This window comes from Athene cunicularia (genome assembly GCF_003259725.1).
Source record: "Athene cunicularia isolate RWA chromosome 3 unlocalized genomic scaffold, athCun1 chr3_part1, whole genome shotgun sequence".
Taxonomy (NCBI): domain Eukaryota; kingdom Metazoa; phylum Chordata; class Aves; order Strigiformes; family Strigidae; genus Athene; species Athene cunicularia.
The window spans coordinates 118631843-118649042 of NW_020799097.1; the positions used below are offsets into that span (position 1 = coordinate 118631843).

Sequence of the window (17200 nt, forward strand, 5' to 3'; positions counted from 1 at the left end):
GTAGAACGCTTACTGATTTTTAGAAAAACCTTGGAAAGGGTGGATTATATTATATTTTTCTTGTTTATTATAGGACAAGATATTACACACAAGCTTCTTATTTTATTTCATTTTTGCTTTCGCCATATGGAGGCTAATGACTCCTGTCATAGATATATAACTCCTGTCAATTATGATAGGTAACTCCTATCAGTTTTGCCAATGGAAGCCCTTTTCAGCATTGTGACATATTTGAGTGGTCATCAGAATCCTAGTGTATTTGAACTATTGACATCATCTGAGAGCAGAATAAAATTATCACTGCAGCTAAGTGCCACAACTTTAAGGGAAGAGGTAACGTTAGAAAGAAAGGACATATTTGCTTAGGCTGAAGAATTAAAGTTTTACATTGTAGGGCATGTTTGTCTCCCAGTGGAACTGGGAAATGTGTTTCAAAATTGTCTTTAATTAAAATTGATTATAAACAAAGCAAGGCTTATTGGGAAAGGCATTGTCTTTCTGTAGACCAATTAATACAACAAATTTCCTAAGCTTTTGATACTACAAAGACCATTTCTCATCTGAAGCAGAGACAGTAAACTTCAAGCTGACTATACTGTAATGCTGATGGTGTCACCTATGTTTGCAGTTGTCCTGGAAAGTGAAGGCATGTGTGACAGCTGCAGCTCGCCTCCTTCCCACCCGCCCCCAAAAGCTAGCCAAACTATCATATGTTTCCTTTTCAACTAAGCTTCAATTAATTCTGACCCTACAGCCCGCATCCATAGAATAATCACAGAAATGGGAAATGCTAATATGTGTCTTGGGAGGCTGGATCTCCAGTCCCGTCTGGTTTAACGATACAGCATGCTTGGAATGATGTAGCTGAATACAAACTCCCCATGCTTATCCCCATCATCAAAAGTACTTTTGTTTCTGGCTGGTTTTATGCTATTTGAAGTGATGCAGTTTAAAGAAATAAGAATACTCATGTAGGAGCCAATTGTAAAAATGAGTATAGCAATAAAAAGTATTTGTTTGGGTTTATCTACTCACTGGGGAACTTGAGATATAATCCCTCATCTTATATGTGCTTATCCTGGGCCAAGGTTTCAACAGGTTATGAGCAGATGACTTGCCTTGACTGACTTACCACTTTGCGTTCTGTGTCGCATATCTTGTTATCTTTTCCATTTGCAGAATCTATGAGGTGTTTGATGTATTTGTATAAACAGTTTGATTCCTGAGAATATGTTCTGAATTAGATGCCATTCCTGTACAACAATACTCTTAACATACATTCTGAGATCATTTAAAGCCTTTTGTTTAATAACACAGTGAATGTTATTAGACTGTTACAGTAAGTCCGTTAACATTAAAAAACAGCTTGTAAAAATGAAGAGTTTTTAAATTCTATAATTATGAAGGATATCAAATTAGAGCATCTGTTTTTGACTTTGAATTTTCAGTGAAACGTTCTTCTGATTCTTGATGAAAGTGTTTCCCATCAGATCGGGAGTTCAGGTTTCAGTTTTGACAATTGCACCCCTGAAAATAATTTCCAGTGCAAATTTTGAGATTGAAAACCTAAAATTAAAAACCTTTCTGATTGCCTTCCAGTTACAGTACTTAAAGAGTCATGAGTTGCCTCTTGCAGATACAGTGACTGGAAATGCTTCATTTCCTCTAAAATAAAAGCTATTATTTTAATGGAATTGCATGTCTTCAGAATAAAAATTATTTAGAAATGTCTATAAGATCATCAAATTTGTTAATATGAACAGTATACTTTTTTTTTTTTCCTTCCCCTTCCCTCTGTTCCCCACAATTATTTGTATTGGAATTTAGTCTGTACAGAGAACTCTTCCTGTGCTGCTGTAGCAGCCAAAGCTCTATTGTGCTACTCAGTGTAAATATCAAACATAAAGCTGCACTGTGTTAAGGCATACAAAGTATAAATACAGATGTAGGGTATACTATGTATTATGTAATTTGATAGTGCAAAGGAGCCTCCATGGGAGCTGTTGCTTATATCATGTTCAGGACTTAAGAAAACTGGGAGGTGATGAGAGCCAGAAAGATCTGTGCTTATATTCCCTTACTCCCCATATTCCTCTTTGTCTGTGACAGTTACACTTCCTTGTGTCCTGTCCCAAATTTATTCTAATTGAGTGTCAAAACTGTTGCCTTTTGGATGTTGAAATAGTCCCAGGTATGCTGGCTACAAGAAGAGTGCTCCAAAACTCAGAGGGGTAGAAATCTTCCATTGGGAAAGCTTGTCTCTTACAAGGATTTAGTCATTATTCATATATATTTGCTTTTCTTTGAAGCACTACAAACATTTGGTCTGTTTGTAATATTTTAAAGATAATGTTGAACTGTTCCATTATATAGTTTTAAATATGGTTTGTTATTTTATCTTTGCCAGTTTCAAAATTGGCGAATCAAAGAAATACTGCCATTCAAAAGAAAATAATTAGAAACATTATCTCTGCTTGAAAAAACAGGTTTATACTTTGCATCTGTATATATAAAGTTTCTGTAGTCAATAGAAGATGACACAAGTTAGCAGGCAGCATTTGATAATTTTAATTTTCTTGATGTATCAAATACTTGTTCGTTGTTACAAGTGCTGAACCATGAATAATTTACTGGCTTTCTCTTTATAATATGCAGTGTCTGCTAACTTTGAAGTTCAGTAGTCAATCAAAAAAGTTTGCTGGAGCTGACTAATGATTCACCAGAGATTTTTGAGATATATTTTGTCATCAATTTAAAGCTTGGAGAGGTTTGCTGTTGCAGACATCTGGTAATTCTTGGTTCTCTGGAGGAAAGAGAAGCCTTTTGATAAAATAGATCAAAGCATTCAGCTCTTTCAGTGACTGATACCTATAAGTAACTTAGAAGTTTCTCAAAATTATTTCTCAACGCTGGTCTCATCTGCCGAACTTTTGGATTCTAGTTACAATATTGGTCATGAATTATATTAGATTTAAATCAATCTTTAAATACTTCTGGTCATGGATAATTTACAAATCTGTTTTATAAACCTAGATATTTTTAATTTACCAAATACACTGTCATGATTAATAAAATAGATGCTAAATCTTGTTCGTCTGCACTAACTGTACAGATAAAGCTACTTTCAAAGACTGTACTGCTATACCATAAGCCTAAGATATACATACGCCTCTTGGACTATAGGTGATGTACAACTATAGTGTAAAAGTACAGATTGTGCAAACAGGATTAGTTCTAGTAATAGTAATTGGAATTCTGGTGTGGGATTTGCAGATGTTTGGCAGTGAAGAGCAAATAGGGAGAGAGTTAAGACAAGAAGCATGTCAAGTGTTGCAAGGTTCACTTGAAACAAGACCAATCTAACTGTGGATTGTACATACACATCTGAGATGTGTTTGGAATCAGACTGTTGTTTCTATTCCATCAGACATTCCGGATGTGCGACTGCACATGTCCGGTCTTCTCAAAGAGTGAGTTTATTGCATCACGAGTGCTGCACAAGCAGCCAAACCAGAATGACGAAATTGGCTTTTACCTGGCAAGTTGTTTAGTTAAAGGATGTGTGAGTGATATTTGGTGCGGTGTTACAGCAGAAGAAAGGGAAGGCATTAACTTGTATTGCAGCATAGCTCTGTACATGAAGAGAGGCAGTATTCTCTTGCTAGGGGTGAGTTAGTGCACAGCAGAACTAAGGAGATGCATTTCTGCTCTTCACCCTTATGTTAGAAGGTCGTTGTAACACCTGATATACCGATGAAAGAAAATAATTAAACTTCATATGTCCCACTGTCCTCAATCAAAGCCTATCAAGGAATTTCAGAAATAGTTGATGTGTCTTGGGATGTAGCCTGTATCATCCAAACAACCCCATATAGTGTTTATTAGTAGATTAGCCTTATTATCATTTAACCATTCAAAGTATAGCACTGGCTAAATGACAGATGTCAATGAATATTGGGTAGTTACCACAAGTTCTTCAGACTCGCTGTTCTTTCAGGAGTTTGGAAAGAGGAAAGACTTCTAAAGAGGCTGAGTTTTTAAGGACTTCATAAATTCTAAATGCAAACTAGGTAACTAATATGGTCCTAAACTCTCAGCAAATAGAATGATGGGAGTTTGATGAAATAATAGCTGATTTTTCATGTGTTAAAATTTACTTTAACTCAGATTTAAAAGTGGCATAACAGTAGCAGAAGAAAATTCCATGTACTTGTGCTTGTTATAGTTTAAACTTTTTAGTGAGCTATCCAATATAGGTCTGGGGCTCTTGTTTCTTATTAATCCCACAAACAATGGTAAATTTGTAATTCCATACTTTATAATCTTCCCCAGTTTTATGTTCTGCCTGCTGTATCTCTGAATCAGATGCATATGCTTACCTGACTGTTTACCCCCTTCTCTACAGGTACTTCCTAGCAGCTACAGTTGAACAGTTTTTTCTTCTTTCTTTTTTTTTTTTTTTTTTTTTTTGGTGGATGTTCATATTTTGCCTCAAGGCTCCAGTAAAGACACCAGCTGGTTTTCAGATCATGAGAAAGAGGTACAACCAATATAAATTCTACTTCAAAAGCATGTGGCTGCAGGGAAAAAGTTGGATTGCCTTGAACTGTTCAGAATTTTTCAGTGTTATGAGAATACTCTTAGTTATACCTAATCGTCAGCGGTTGCTGTGGGAGTCCTAAGTCAACCGTATGTGCTTTTTGGGTCACTAATGACCACTTTCAATTTGCCTTTTATTTTTTAAACTCTGTGTATGTGCATACATGCATGTGTACGTGCTGTTTTAGTTCTTCTGACTTAACTTTTAATTGTAAAAACATATTTCTCATGAATGTTTGTAAATTATCCTGAGTGATATAAACCAGATTGGGACAGCTATCATTTTTGCAGAGCTTGTTGGTGAAATATCTTTCTATTAATTGTTTTTTCTCATTTCAAGAAGTGTGAATGATGTTGCATTTAGAGAGTGCAAGAAAAAAATAATCAGTATGCAGGATAAACTATAGTAGAACCATTTTATTTAATGAAAAACTCCCAAGCTTTATTTTTAAGTGTGTCATTTGTATACCCTGATGACAGATGAAATTTTGGAAAATCAGTGCATCAGTGACCAGCAAAATTATTAATGTGAACTTTCATCAGATTCTATGTGATTTCTGCTACAATCTTGTGATGAATTACTGGAGGAAGTTTTCCCCTCTTTCAGTTTGTGTGGAAACTTGAGAAGTTCCCTATTGAAAACAAATGCAGGACATGTTTCAAATGCCTGTGGACTTTCCCGCAAGTCTCCGTTACGGTAATTTTCAGCAGATAGCCTTCCTAATAATGGCATAATTAACTTGTCACTGCAGAGCATCCCCATATGTCTCAAAGTGGTCCATTTAAATAAAATTAAAAGAAACAATACATTAATATCCTGAGGGAGTGAAAGCAGAATATTTAACAGCATGCATTTCATCCGATTTGTGCTTTATTAAGCAGTGAAAGAAGAAAACAGGAAAACTTTTAGACTTATTTTTTCTGATTAAATGAATACTCATTACTCCCTCTATTTAGAACCAGTTTTACTATCCCAGTTATCTGACTTTAAAGCGTTTTCAAAATGTATTTTGTAAGACTACCAAAACAAAAGATATGAATTTCAGGAAATTAGATCATGATTGATTTAAAAAAGAGGCATGACAGGGCAGCATTCATTACATTTCTGTGACTGCACATTTTGAGTGAAGTACAAAGGTTGCATATTTTCGAAAACCAAGAAGTGTGACTCCAATAGCTTTACAATTCGCTTCCTGAAAGCCCTATGCAGAATCTTTGTTAAAGTGGGAATAAAAAGGTCAGTAAGGTATTATAAGCAAATTACGCCTACCTGTTTTTTTTCTTTTTCTTTTTAATGAGACCTTTTATACATTCCTCGCAAGCAGTTTTGTACATTCTTGTTGTTTCCAAATTCTGGAAAATACTAATGGTGGTACAACCCACTTTGTTTGTCTGTGGGAAAGCAGATGCCTCTTAGACCCCTTGTAACGCAAACATAATTTCTGCTGATTCCCTGCTTACCCTGGATGAAAGTCAGCGGCCGCTGCTTGTAGCAAATGGTACCTGCTGATGCGGTCCCAGGCAGGAGGATGGAGCAGTGCTGGCCTGGCAGCTGCCAGCTCCTGCTTGAAGCGTGGGTTGTGCAGAGCAGGCTGGGAGCTAAATGGATGCCCGTAAGCATGAGGCTGGGGTGAGAAAATACAGAGCACGTTGTCTGGCTGGGCACTGTAAAGACCACAGTTTGCATCACTGCTGTCACATGTGCTGTATACAGAGTCACCATGAGATTGCTTGTGAGATGCAGATGGAGGCAGTTGGGAGTCTTTCTCTCTTTCTGCCCTTCAGATTTTCCTGCCCTTTCTGCCCTACCTGTTTTCCTCTGAAATAACAAAATCAAAGTTTTATCTTTGTACTTTGAGAAACATTTATTAAACTGACTTCTAATATTGGTCTGATGTCTCCTTGTGCATATAGAAGGTCTCTGTTACAAGTTCTTTCTAGTGGTGGAAAGTATGTAGAGACAATTCTCTTGAAGCTTGCTCTTGTTTATGCTTTCTTAAATATAGGTCTGTATAACTCTTTGTGGAGAACCATTTAAATATTATTTCCATAAACGTAACTAAAATATTTTCCATGTAAATTAAGGAGGTGCATGCTAATCTTTATTGTTGCAGAAGGACCAAATGCACACTACGTTTCTGCTGCTTTCTAGACCTTTTCATTCTAATCTGAACACACAGTCCTGTGAAGAAATGTGTAATGAGATCACTTTAATGAGTTAAACAGAAGAATAAGTAAATATAGTATTTTATAATTGTGCTCTTCAAGGAGAAAGGAAAATTAATTTCTTACTGTAAGGAGAAAGTACTGCTTGTGGTTGAGCAATATATGCATGTTGCTTTTAGTTAGAGCAGTAAGTTAAAAATGTGTTGCTCTGCATACTTTCTAGATTAATCAGAAGTAAATTTCAAGCCAAGATATTTTAGTTTAGATAATATTGATATAATTTTGTCTATTGACCAAACATTGTAAAAAGGTAAAATGATATTTTTGTGTTCCACAAAGTATCATTTTGTGAGCACATAGTTATGCACAATGGAAAATGAAAATACCGAGGGAAAATTCTCAAATATATGTGTATGCATTAATCTGAAAATTTATTCTGATATTCAAGAGATTAATTTTTTTCTTTTACTCCAAGTTTTTTTTCCTATTGTTATTCTCGCTGACGGGTTTGTTCTTCTTGAGTTGTGTGTGGTTTTAATTATGCTTTGCTGAAGGAAGTATGGAAAATATGAACAGTTTTGTTTAGGAGCAGAAAAATCAAAATGAACTAGAGAAATTAGGTTGCAGTGACCTAATTAGCTCTGAGACTTCTACCCCAAAATTACTCTGAATTGAACCAAAATCTCTGTTGTTCTTTATAAGGTTTCTTGCAGAGAAATAATGTGCTGACAATTTCTGGGAGTATTTTTATTAATATTTTGCTGAAATACCTAATGTTATCGTACATTTTTAACATTTTTCCTACTTTTCATAGAAAAAAACTAAATTGCTGTTCAAAAATTATTAGTATTGTAATATAATCTATTTCATCTGGCAAGTGAGAATTTCATAATGCACTTGCCTTGTTTTGTAGCAAATTGTTTTATCCCCCACCCCCACCCCGTTCCCACTCATTTCCTAAATTATGTGCTTCTTACCTCCATGTAATACTTCAGTACTTAATTGCAGATAATTTTTTTTTCCTTTTAATGTGAAAAGGAGTGATTTTTGTATTGATTTCTGCTGTGTCTGCGGACATATAAGTCAATGTAGATCTAAACAGGCCAATGGTTACTCTTTCAGGAGGTCTGCATGCTGCTAGAAGAAGTTGTTGCTTCAAGGGTCAAACACTACTTGGAAGCACCTAAACAACGTGGTCAATGGAAATCAATGGAACATGCAACATCTGGTCCTTTGTTTCTTACCGGTAAAATAAATTATTTAACATACTGTGAAATAAAGTATGATAAAGTAGGATAGAAACTGCTGTTCTTTATTGTTTCCATAAGAAATTTTTCATTGGGAAAGCCAGTAGGCCTGAAGTAACTGGTGCTTGAGTCTGAAATTACTTCAACTGGAAAAATGAAGTGGGTTTTAATTTTCTAATGTTACTGAAAAATGAACATAACGCTCGTACTATTAGTGTGAAAGCCTATCATTAGAATTAAAAAGAATAAATGGTATAATTCTGGGTCCTCCAAAATTGATGGCAATCTTGCTGGTTTCATAAGTCTCCTTTCCCCTTGAACATTTAGTTTAGAAGTTTTTAACTGAGAAATATCTTCTCCGTCTTCTGACAGCCTGTTCAGTCTTAAAAAGTTGCTGTGATGTGATAAATAGCATTTGTCATTTCACTGGTGTTACTACAGGCTTGGCAGTAGCAGCAATGACCTAGGGAGTAATTAGCGTGCAGGAGAGAACAGTAGTAAGAGCATTTACCCGACTGGAACTCTGTGTGTGTGTGAGGGTGGTGAGACTAATAGGTGCAATTTCCGTACATGCATGTTTTAAACTAAAGATAATGATCACTATAGCTTGTGCTCTAATGTTAGCTTAGCTTTGGGGCTAAATGGCTTGCCAGTTTTTGTTTAATGTTATTTCACTAGTTGTTGTGGTCATCATGGTGGGTTTTGCAGTTGATAGACACATCCTTTGATGTTATATCACACAAGCAATTTAGTTTTAAATAGTTCTTCGAAAATAATGACTTTTTTTTTTTTTTTTTTAATTACCAACCTGGAGCATTTTATAAACTTGTCACAGAAAAGAAAGGCTGCAGTGGTAAAGCCCTGTGTCTATGGTTTCTCACTTTTTCTTAAATATATTGAAATAGATCTCTACTGAAATATGAATTCCACAGTGAAAGTAATTACATACTTAGAATATACTATCAGTATACTGATACAAATTTTTTAATTCAATGTATATTATCAGTTTTAATTCTGAACAAATTCTTTGCCTCAGTGTTTTCAGTTATGGAAATGGTATATTCCTATAGAAGTCTGGTTGATGGTTGCAGCTTTAGACACTATTATCAATATTGAGTGGTTTTAATACAGAAAACACAGGTTAAATACTGTATGGTTTGCTTATTATGGCAAAATATAGGCATACATGGGAGCCAGATTGTTACGGCATGACAGGAGAGGTTTTTTTCCACCCACGAGAACATGCTACTGCATAAGCAAAAAGTGCTTCAGGACACCAAAGGATTTTCAAACCCTTTTTTCCCTTGCAAATTGTAACTACATTTTATCCCTTTAAAGTATTATTAGTAGTTATGAAACACACAAACTTTCAGACCCTCATATTTTTCTGGTTTTGAGTGTACAAATAGAAGTTCCTTACAGTGAAAGCAGAGGGAAATTAAAGAAGGTGGGATCAGAATTTCTGAGTTTTGTTGAGGTTTTTCCTGTGTTTTCTTTTACTGAGTGCTAATTTTTATTCTTTATTTTTAAAGTTTCCTGCCTCAGGAAAAAGTAGACTTTCAAAACCAGTGATTTTTTAAGATAAAAATTCCACACATCATAATTGTTCTTATATATGCAGAAAGATGCAACACTAATTTGAGGGTGTTAAATGAGATTTTAGGGTCTTATATTTTCTTTTATATCAAGAACTTTTCAGTAAAAATACTGGTATACTATGCCAGGGTTGTGAACTGATCTTCTGCTTGACTTTTCCCCTTATTTCCTGAAACTGAAATACTTAAGGATTTGCATTTGAGGAGGTCATCAGTAATACCTGTGACAGTTTTAGATTAAAGAATATTTACTTTGGATGAGGCAGAATTACTGTTCCATCAGTTTTCTGCAGTTAATCTCACTATTATTAATTAACACTGAAGAAATAAAAGAAGAAACCAGTCTGTGATAACGAGCATTCATGTTGAGCTTAATTTCCACATCCATCTCTTCCCTCTTCTCTCAGCCTGCTTTGCTCAGGGCTGTAATTTCTAAGAAAGGCGTGCTTTGTTCAGGTCCAAGAATCAAGTTTATTCAAGTTATGTTCAAGTCTGTTCTTACCTGAGAAGGAAATAACAGAATAGGTGGGTGTTCACCCGAAGAACTGGGATGTACCCTGAAGGGACTGACCCTTTTAGGTGGGCCACAAGTCTTAACAGTATTTAGCAGTTATCACTCAAACATGGCTCCAAAACCTCTTGTGTTTTCTTTTCTCTCTAGGATCACAGGTTCTGTTTGTAGAGTACAGTGATATGTTTTTGTGTTTTTTCACAAACAGGTGAAATGCAAGATAGCTGGCCAGTGTTTGGCTGACAGCTTTTTGTAGTACAGAGAGAAATGCACAAGCTTGGTATGTGGCTAACTACATATGCATACTGTAGGTGCTGCTGGTGAAATGTTTAAGCTTGCAGCTATTGTTGCATTTGGAGGTTATTAAAAGTTCTTGAGCTCTTCAAACTGTATCTGGTTTCTTTTGCCTAAAGTTAGGCAAGTCTGTGTCTAGAGTTTCACTGCTGTAAAACCCTTGCTGTTGTAAGGAAGAGTATATCTACAGAAGGAACATTAAGATGCTTATTAGCTGCTTATTTACTACTTCAAGTATCCCAGGTCAGTATTCCACCTCTCTTTGAACTCGCATTTTTTCAAATCAGTTTTAATTAGTTTGATCTCCACATTGCAGGAGGTATTCAGAATTTATTAGAACCAATATTAGTAAGATTTTAGACTATCTCTAATACTGAAGATTGTTGTATGAGGATTTCCTTCAGAAACAGAAGCCAAGCTACCTTACTTTGATGAGCAGATCTCATCCTGCTGTCTAGATCTGTTTAGCAGAGAATACTTGTTAAGCTGGCTACCATAACAATTATGAACAAAAAAATTTCACCTATCACAATTTCTTTTTAATGTCAGTGTTACATGATGTTTAATATTAATATTATTTAATACCACCTTTCAGTTTTGTGGCACATTATATAAATATCCATGCATGTTACTTGTTAATTTACATTTCTTTTTCATTTAAGTTACACCCACACAGCAGTGTGTGGTGGGTCGCATACCATCTCATTAGGAAATCTGTGGGTGTTACACACAAGAGAAGAAAGAAAGGAAGAATGGAAAAATGAGAGAAGGTAGCCAAGACAAGCAAGTTCTTCCTATTCTTCCTTCTGTCTGAACAATTTCCCCACCCCTCCCAAATGGCCAGTATGAACAATATGCCAAAGTAAGCTTTAATTTAGTCTTTGGACATAGGCTTTGGTATAAACTCTGTTTCCTGTGTTTAATTAATGTCCAAACGTGTTTGATTTTGGTTTGTTTTATTTTTTTAAGAGAAAATTAAAATGGGGTAGATTTTCAAAGACTTAATTTTGCCTGCATCCAATCTGCATGGCCAAAATCCTGCAAGAAGGGTATTGATCAGCTATGGTTTGCTTGCATTACTTGAAGTTCAGTGGATGTAAGCCATCCAATAACCAAAGGCATGTATTAGAGAATTTCTGTCATTATAAAAATATTGCTACACTTTAGTAATGTATAACCTTTAAGGTTAGAACTTATGTTTGATATATATATATATATACATGCGCTATACATTTTCACTTTGAGCGGCTTGCACTGCTCAATAACATGTACTGTTTTTTAGTGATGATGTCAAGCATGCTATTCTGTCGTAATGCTTGCCTACTGTAGATTTAAGCAAGCTCAAAACAGAGCCTGTTATTTCATGTTCCACAGAAGGTGGCTGTTTCTGATTAAGAGCAATGAGAATTATGTAAAAAGAGGCTATAAAGAGGACTGAGTGGAACTATTAAATATAGGGGAATGACAAAGGGAGGACTGTGGACAATTAGGGAAGACGACAAAATTTACATAGGCACAGAGGAAACAAAAAGGAGGACTCGGAAAGAGAATATGGCAGGTAGAAATGTCCACATTAGAAATGGAAGGAAGGAAGAAGTTATCTTGTAAACTGACCTTCTTCCCCATCTTGAGGGAGGAAAAAGTGAACTGTGTTTATCCTACAAGTAATTTTCAGATCTTTTTGCATTCCTTCCCTAGCATCCTTGTTGTTTTTCTTGGCTTGAGGGTGGAACATTTTTGCTCTGATTTCAGATCTTTTTATTGTACAGTCTCTTCTACAGTGAAAATAATTAGAGAGCATGCTGTCACATGGCACAGTGAGCTCCCAGCTTGATTTTATCTGCTTTCTCTAGGATTGTGTATATTTATGTTTTTATTTTTAGCCTAGTTTTCTAAGGAAATGGGGCTTATTGTGATCATGTTTTCTCTGTGTGTGTGTGTGTGTGTGTGTGTGTGTGTGTGTGTGTGTGTGTTTGTCTGTCCATCTTTTCCCCCAATTGCTTTTTGCAAAACTAACTGAACTTTTTTTAACAGGTAGAAGTCCCAGACATTCAATTTTTAGACATTAACTTCTGATAAGCTTACTAAAAGGAAACACTGGAAGACTTACAAGTGCTATTATGTTCAGCTGTACAAAGATCTGGAGTCAAAGTTCATGTCTTATTTAGTATAAAAATATGCATGAGATGCAATTTCATACCAAAATACGTTTCTGTTGCTTATGAAACTATTTGGCTTCTGTAAGCACACAAAAAATATACAATAAATCATGATGGTAAATATTCCAAACTGTTTTGGCCTTGCATTTTAATTTGAACATTATGATGTTTTTAAGGAAAACACCCTCTTCAGACTGGCCCAGTTTGCTTTAGGATGTTCACTATTGCTGTAGAACATGAATTGTGTAAGATGTTCATCGGGTATGTTCCATGTTACAATCCTGTAGCAACAAAACTGATTCATTCCCGCCCTCCAAGCTGTTAACTTTTATTTCCCTGCTCTGAGACAGTGTTTTGTTTGGTTTTAACTGGAATCATTTCACCTACCTTGCTTTTAAAGAGCAACCTCACAAAAATTTGGTGGGTGCAAACAGAGGGAAAGTAAGCTATGGCAGATAAGCTGCCATAGGGGACTGAGGGGGACAGAAGTCTTTTAAGCAAACTTTGAAGTCTGGAGTTGCACATTGTAATTTCTGTCTCAAAAGAATTATATTGCAGCTTCGTCATTATGGACTCATTTATGATTTGTGGCCAAGTCCTGCAGATCTTTGTGAACTTTAAACTTACATTCATCTGTCTGTGACAGCAGAGCCTCATAGCTCCCTGAAATATGCAGTAGCTTAAGCAATAACTTATGAAAAATGTTTTGATTAGTATCTTGTACTTAATATTTCCTGTATTTGCTTTAGATTACTTTTTTCTATTTTTTTACAGTCAGCTAATGGGGAATAAAAGCATCTTTTTTCACCAAAACATTTTTCTTCTATATCAAGGTTATATATCTGAATTTTGTTTTGTTCTTTCCTTGTGGTAGAGGATACTTGAAAAGAACAAACCCCCTATACTTATGCACTGTTTGGGTATTTTCTTTTTAGTGATTTTTTATTTTTTGCTCCCCTGCCTTTGGTTATAATACAATAGAATGGGGGAAAACTCCAAGGGCCACAACAATGGTTCAAGATGAGGAAATACAATATAGGGAACAAATGAAATACAGGGAATAGTTAAGTGTGCTAGGTCTCTTCAGCCTGGAAAATGTATGAATTTGGAGGAACACTACAGAGATTTATGAAATCATTTCTTCTTTCATTGTCTTCCAACTTGGGAACAAGAAAGCATCAAATAAAGGCCTAAGTTGAGAGTGCTTGGAGTCTGGGAGAGTATTGGGGAAATAACCATATGCTCTTGGCTCTTGTATTTAGTCTCCCCTTGTAGCCATTTCCAGCGACTTTTACATGCAGAGCATTTATGTGCGTGGACCTTTGATCTTACCCAGTATGGCCTTTCTTATCATTGTACTTTTCTGGAAGAAGCCTGCACTATAAACTGAAAACTCATTAGTATGTCAGAGAGAGTCAGTGTGTTTCAGAGATTCTCAGAGGAAGGTCTGCACTCTCTAGATTGAAGGATCTACCTTTGTCTTCCTATTATCAGACTGATATTTGCAGAGACTTTAGCATTTGCTATCCCCATCTTACATGGGACATGTGCAGCTGCAGCACCAGATGGGTTCAATGTGTTGTCCTTATTTTACTGCTTCTCTGGTTGCAGCTCCTGTGTGAAGTTTATTTATGGTCTTGGATAGGAAACTAAATAGTGCATTTATTTTAAAGATACCCTTAATAAAGTGTTTTATATAGTTAGTACTGTATTGAAAAGAAATATCATTTATTTAAAACAACAGGAGAGTTGTTTAACTTGGTGTATTTTTGTGAAAAGAAAGAATTTGGTGTTGAAAACAGCCTTGACATCTAACCTTTAAGTATAGTCTGTCTTAATTATCTTTCTTTCTCTTGTTTCGGTCTTTTGTCTCTTGTTTCCATATAATTTTTTACTTTTATGGGGGAAAAAAAAATTATGAAAGAGGTCTGTGTGTGTGCAAAAAAGATGTTTGCATGCACAAACATTGACAGCTGCTATCTTACACACCTATCTAAGCTATAAAGGTCTTTCTATAGCATCCAAATACTTCTGCATAATAATTTTGCTGTTAGTTTTTCAGTTTATGCAAAGACACATGAATTTAAAGTTTATCTTTGGAGTTTTCATTATATAGTTAGGCAAAAAGTCAGTATCTGTTAATTGTATGTGGAAGTGGAATTATGTCAGTTTATCAAAGCTGGCTAGAAGTTAATAGGCAATTAATTATCAGTTAAAAATGGAGTTTAGGATACTAGTTTGCAAATGTTGCACGTTAGGCAAGATGAACTTCACCTTTAATTTCTGATTTAATATTCACTCGAAAATATAAAAGTGGAATAATTTTTAATCATCTAAGCCAGGGGAACATACAGGTACTTTTTGAAAAAGCCCTTAGCACCTGTTTGTCCCAGTTGGGAATTTAGCATTTTTGGAATCCACATGGAGTGATTTTGAAAATCTATCCCAAAGTGCTTAACATTTCTTATTTGACTGGCTGATTCTTCTTTTTAACATCTGTTCCTCTTGAAGGTACTCTTTCTTGTGTGCTCTGTGTAGTTTTTTTAAAGCTTCCGTAGTCACTTGGAAGCAGGAATGCAGAGGGTAGGATATCAATGTACAGCTTCTATGGACCTGTTAGAGCACTAGCCACAGCTAGAATAGGTAGCATATAGGTTTGGAGGTTTTTTCAGTGCTCACAGTTTCATCTGAAATTTTTTGAATAAGAAGTTTGACTTTAAATTATCTTCTCCTAATCTTCATGAGCATGGCAAATGAGATTTCTGCTAGAAGTATTTTATAGATTCTGTAATCTGCATTTAATGCTTAAATTCCTTGTGTTGGAATGTCAAAAATACCAGAGAAGAAGAAATTATTTGGTCAGTATGATAGACCTGACTTTCCTTGGCTGTCTGACCTTTACAAATATGTGTGTGGGATAGCTTGAATACTGTGTGGCCTGGAATATGCTACAGATATGGTAGTGAAGGCAGTTTCACGTAATGTGTGTGTTCCTCTGAAGTAAAGCACTTGCAGATAATGACTGAATCTGGTCATATGTTTTGTGTCTGGCTAAATTTTTAACGTAGTATGAATATGCCTTTAGGATTTGATTTTTTTCAGCTTGGGTACATTACGACTGCATATATCACATGCTAACATACATAGTGAGTTGTGTTATTGAGATGGGTACCAGGTCTACCTCTCCTGGATTACAAAGCCCAGGTACACTGCATTCCTGTTGTGCTTGTTCATGTGCAGATAGGCTGTGACTGTGTGTTTGGGACTTCTGAAAAAACTCTGGAAGTCTCTGTGTGTTACTGGGGCAGAGATTCTTATGTTTTTAGAGACAGGTAGTCTTGTTGGACAGTGATAGAAGACATGAGATTGCTGTTTTATCAGGAACATAAGCATTTAAATCAGAACCATTGGCAGCAACTTAGGTTTGAGGGGTTTTCATGTAACTGCATGGGAGGGGCAAAATAGCTTGATTTAGTGAAAAACCCTAGAAAACCCAAACCAATCCCTACTATGAAAATACAGATAATGAAAGTGGATGAAGAGAGAAATATGATTTCTAAGGGAAAAAGCAGACTTAAAAAAAAAAAAGTTTGATAGCTGCTTTTGCCTTTTTTTAAAGACATTACTTCAAATGTATGTTAAATGAGATGGAAAAAGTAAGGATGTTATTTTTATTTTGAGATGAAATGTCAGGTTCCTTTAAAAAGAAAAGTTAAGTAAGTACTCTTTATTAAATTTTTCTAAAGAGAACAATATTGTTTTGGTTACAATGTAAGCAAGAAAGAATAGGGATTTGAAATAAAACCTAAAAGAAATATGGTTTCCCTAGAAATGTTTAGAGGAATTTACTTAATTGCAACCAGAAGTTTGACCTGGAAGTGTAACGTTTTGACCTTTTAGCTGTCTGGTTTCCTAAATGTGTTGTTTTGCTCTCTTTAAACTGTGAGAAAATCTGTTTTACACATCTTTAACCCTTGCATTCCCTAGAAGTCTCAGTATAAAAGTCCCCAAACTATCACCAGCAGTCCAAGAAAAACAAAAATTGTCACTATGTTTTAAGAAAAAAAAAAATCATTGTAGGTATGTGTTGAACACTGGAGTCCTTTCTACTTTCATTATAACTAGAAGTAATTGTGGGTGTAATTTATTGGTTAAATATGAATAGGAATTTCTTTTAAACTTTACAAGTTACCATATGATGCAATAATATTTTTTTTTCATTATCCTGTGATGATGATAGAGAGAAAATGCAGCTTTTTCAAAATTGTAAACATTTTTGTGGGTTTATTTATATTTGGAATATTTTTATAAGGCTTTACAGAAATCTGTCCAGATAGAGATGGAGGGCCAATTCCTGAAAAAAGCTGTTTGTACTTTCTTTGCATAAGTAGTTCAGTGAGAGCAGTTACATGCATTTGATTCACTACTGAAAGCACTAGATACATTGTGTTTATTACACACTGAGTATTTCTATTGACTACAAAGGCACAAGTGACAGACCATAAACATCAGCAGTAAAGCTTTGCAGAGCCTGGGCCATAATTTATTAAAAATTTATAGAAGTAAATAAAAATTTAGCAGTGCAGTAAATAATAAAGACTTTCACTTGAAAAGAGGAAGTAAAAAAGT

At 35.3% G+C, this 17200-nt stretch overlaps 1 protein-coding gene across 1 annotated transcript in view; it reads left to right on the forward strand.

Annotated features, from left to right (window-relative positions):
- Positions 1 to 17200, forward strand: part of SLX4IP (SLX4 interacting protein) — a 76884-nt gene that overhangs the window by 32754 nt on the left and 26930 nt on the right. The window contains exon 4 of the mRNA XM_026844979.1: positions 7888 to 8011. Within this exon, the coding sequence (XP_026700780.1) occupies positions 7888 to 8011 (124 nt within the window). The remainder of the gene's footprint in view (positions 1 to 7887; positions 8012 to 17200) is intronic.